Source organism: Myotis davidii, unplaced genomic scaffold (genome assembly GCF_000327345.1).
Source record: "Myotis davidii unplaced genomic scaffold, ASM32734v1 scaffold524, whole genome shotgun sequence".
NCBI lineage: Eukaryota > Metazoa > Chordata > Mammalia > Chiroptera > Vespertilionidae > Myotis > Myotis davidii.
In genome coordinates this window covers 3,217,353-3,221,716 of record NW_006299263.1, presented here as the reverse complement: position 1 = coordinate 3,221,716, position 4,364 = coordinate 3,217,353, and the positions used below count along the sequence as shown (strand labels likewise).

At 40.1% G+C, this 4,364-nt stretch overlaps 1 protein-coding gene across 1 annotated transcript in view; it reads left to right on the top strand.

The window, feature by feature from the left end:
- The first annotated feature begins 1,278 nt into the window (after positions 1-1,278).
- The window catches only part of LOC102752223 (disintegrin and metalloproteinase domain-containing protein 25-like), a 4,734-nt gene continuing 1,648 nt past the window's right edge, over positions 1,279-4,364 (top strand). Inside the window, exon 1 of the mRNA XM_006774800.1 lies at positions 1,279-1,386. Within this exon, the coding sequence (XP_006774863.1) occupies positions 1,279-1,386 (108 nt within the window). The remainder of the gene's footprint in view (positions 1,387-4,364) is intronic.

Sequence of the window (4,364 nt, the reverse complement as noted above, 5' to 3'; positions counted from 1 at the left end):
CACCACACTCCCTACACAAGCGGAGCACCAGGCCCACTCCATCACCTTAACATGTAATTTGCCAAAACCCAGGGACCTGCTGCCCTAATTCAATTCACCCAACCCGGTGCCTCCAAACAACTGGCCCACCTCCTTGAAGTGTTGTTCCTGAACTTACCACCATGACCCAAAGCCACCAAACACATGGACCTGTCACTATGACACACTATTAATATGTCATATAGTGGGCTTCTTTACATTCATCTTATTTGGGACTCTCTGTGCTTCCTAGACTTGTATGTCTATTTCTTTAAACAGTGAGGGACATTTTCTGTCATTATGTTTTTCTTTAAATAGGTTTTAAATTTGTTATTCTGACACTCCAGGATGAGAATGTTGGTATTCTTGAAGTTGTCCCAAAGGCCCCTTACACTATCTTCATATTTTCTGGATTCTTTTTCCTTTTTACTCTTCTGATTGGGTAGTTGTTGTTTTTTGCTTCCTCATATTCTAAATCACTGATTTGATTTTCAGAATCCTCTATTCTACTGTTGATTCCCTGTAAATTATCCTTCATTTCAGTTAGTGTATCCTTCATTTCTTACAGGTACTTTTTCATGTCTTTGATGTTCTCATTGATTTCCTTGAAATTCTCACTATGTTCCTTGACATTCTCACTAAGATCCTTGAAGCTCTCATTAAGTTCCTTGAGCACTCTTATAACCATTGTTTTGAACTCTGTATATAGTAGTTTGCTTCCTTCTATTTTATTTACTTCTTTTCCTGGAGATTTCTTCCCTTCTTTCATTTGTGACATGTTTGTTTCCACATTTTGGCTGTTTCTATGTATTGTGCAGAGCTGCTATGTCTCCTGAAATTGGTAGACTGGTCTTGTGTAGTAGCTGTCCTATAAGACTCAGTGACTCAGCCTCTCTAGTAACCTAATCTGGGAATTCTAGGTACACCCCTGTGAGATCGCTTTGCTGAGCCTTGTTTTCTAATGGTGTCACTGGGTGGAATTGGCCCCCAGGCCAACTAGCTGTGAGGACTAAGTACAACTGCGGTACAAGAGTTGTTTTGCAGGAAACACCCCTATGGAGCAGAACTTGCTTCAGTGGAGCTTTGATGCTCAACAGTCCACCCCTTTGTCACTCATGGATATGGAAGGATTGTAATCTGGTATGGTATGAAGCTCTCCACAAGGTGCACTGACATTGGAGCTTCCCTTAAGTTGAAAAGTCTGCCATAGCCTGTGACCTGCCTAGGGTTACCCAGCACAAGCTACAGAATGATTTGGAGATGGCTATTGCTTGTGTTGGCCCAGGAGGTCCCCAGGAGAGGCCACGCTCTGAACCTTGGCAAGCTGCTGCTTGTGCTAGGCATCAAGCCACTTGTCAAGAGGTATGGGTAAGTCTGATTCCAGCTGCTGTTTATGTGAGAGCTTTAAGGAAAATTTGAAATCTGAGCCAAACATGCCATTCATGTGGAAAAGCCACTGCAAACAACTTGGGTGAGGCATGATCTCAGTGAATCACCAGTTTGGGGCAAGCAGTATGGGCCAAGATGATGGAGACTCAGGTATTGTGCCGGGGGGGGGGACCCCAGGACTTTTTTCTAGGACAAAGCTGCCCCCAAGTTCTTGCCCTGATGCCATAAAAGTAAGTTTCTACTTGTATGTCCCTGGATCATATCAATTTCCAGCACCATCACTGGGGCTCAGAGAGAAGGATCCAAGTAAGTTCATGTGTGTGATCTTTCAGAGGAACTGCCTGGGACTCCAGCAGCTCCATGTCACTCAGCCACAATTCCCACTGGTTTTTACAGCCTGAAGTTATGGGGACTTCTCTTCCAGGCTCTAAAACAATGGGCTGGGGGCCTTTTATGTGGCTGGCACCCATGCTCCACACAGGAGGTTTCTTCAGCCAAGATAACACTCCCAATTAAAAACACACGACATGTGGGTGTCAAACTAGCCCATTCCATTTTTCCTACCCTCTACCAGTCTCAATGTGCTCTCACTTTAACTCTCCAGTTGTAGGACTTCCATTCAGAAAGATATCAGGAGATTCTGAATGATGGTGGTTCTGTATCTTAGTTGTAATTTTGATGTGGTGCAGTACCAGCGTTCACTCCATCTTGGTTCCTGAATTCTTCCAACACAGAAGGAATCTTAAAGACTGTAAGAGAGACAGAAAGTTACCTACCAAGGGAGCTCCCAGGATACTGTGAGCAGATTTCTCTGAAGTAGAAAGACTTCAGCCCAGAGAGAGTGGCATGAAGTATACAGAGGAATGAATACAAGACTACTAAACCCAGAACGGCTATCACTCAAAGTTGAAGATGAAATTAGGAGCTTTTCAGACAAAAAAAAAATGATAAGAAAAAAAGTAAACAACAACACTAAAAGTGTTAATTACCACCAAAACAGCAATGCAAGGTATGCTAAAGTGAGTGTTATAACAAGAAGAAATGGAGAGAGAGGGAGGAACAGAGACATAAAGAATAACAATTGCAACAAATATGTACCTATCAATAATAACCTTAAATGCAAATGTCTTAAATGCTCCAATCTGAAGACATAGGCTAGCTAAATGGAAAAGATGAAAAGGTGCTCAGCAAAATATCAGAAATCTCACATAGAAAAATTTTCATTGACACAATGCCTAAGGCAGGGGTGGAAAAGATGTGGCTCACGGGCAGTATAAGGCTTGTGAAATCATTTGGTCTGGCCCTACCAAGGCAACCGCTGACAGGACTCAAAATTCAATAAATCTAGGAGCATTTTCATAGCAACATAAATTTTTTATTATAAGTGAATTATATTAAGCGAATGAGGTTATATATATCTAAGTGTCCCTTGGCAGAAAAAAGGCTCCCCAAACCTGTCTTAGGGCAAAAGAAACAAAGGAAAAAATATACAAATGGCACTACATCAAAATAAAAGATCTGTACTGCAGCAGATGAGTGGATTAGAAAACGATGGTACATCTACACAATGGAATACTATGCTGCTATAAAAAAGAAGAAATTCCCACCATTCGCAGCAGCATGGATGGAACTGGAGAGTATTATGCTAAGTGAAATAATCCAGGCAGTGAAAAAAAATACCACATGATCTCACTCATCAATTTAAAGGCACAAGACACTGCGGGTTGGTGTAAGGGCATGTGCCACGGGGTAGGGGAAGTCAATCGGGGAAAATGGAGACATATGTACTACTATTTGTAATATTTTAAACAAGAAAATAAAATTTTAAAAAATAAGAAAATTAAGGAAGAAGCAGAACAGAAACAAACGCATAGATACAGAGAATATTTTCAGGGTTGCCAGGTGGGAGGAGGACTGAGAACTTTGGTAAAAATTGGTGAAGGGATTAAGAAGTACAAGTGGTAGTAACAGAATAGTTATAGGAATATGATATACAGGAGAGCAATTACAGTTAATAATATTCTACCAACTATGCAGGCATTTTATTAGATAGGTCTGAGATTCATTGGGATAATTACTTAGTAAGTTATATAAGGTCTATTCACTAGGTGTACTCCTAACAACAATATATAATATTGTATGTCAAGTGTAACTGAAAAATTAAAAAGAATATTTTAAAAAATAACAAAAATTGAAAAGAAAGTCTATATATTAATATTTATATCAAGTCAATCAATATAAATAGGGACTTCCTTCACAAACATGATATATGTTCACCATTCCAATAAATCCATTTGTTTTATAAATTTATTGTGAAAATCTTCACTCAAGTTCATGTAGTTAAACAACAGTATCCTTAAAACCTATGTACCATTCATCTAGATTCAAAATGTGTCAGTCTATGACCAATCATCATGTTTTTATACAGTCACACACTGCCTTGCAATTCTTCTTTAAATATGTTTTTATTGATCTTTAGAGACAGAGGAAAAGAAAAGGAGAGAGAGATGGAAATAACAATGAGAGAAATATTGATCAGCTACCTCATGCACACGCCTACTGAGGATTGAACCCACAACCCAGACGTTGAACCAGTTGTCCTCTTGGTGTATAGGGTGACACTCAACCAACTTAGTCACATGATCCGGGTTGCCTTAAAATTTCTTAAGGGCAAATGCATGCAGTATTCTCAGTCATGTCTTTAGCCAAACACTAATCCATATTAACTCTTATGTTTCTCTTCCTCCTCCACATTGGCCTTCCCATAACCTCCAACCCTGTCTTTACTCTTTATTTTCTCTTCCAGTGTGCTACTCTGATGGTATGAGTCTGCCAGAGAACAGATTCAAAGTCAAGGGTGAATACCCAGCTCAGAGGGAACAGTGATGCTTCCTGCGGTCCTATTTTGCTCTCACCAATGGCTGTGTATGGTGGCTCCATAATGGCTGTGAGGGGGG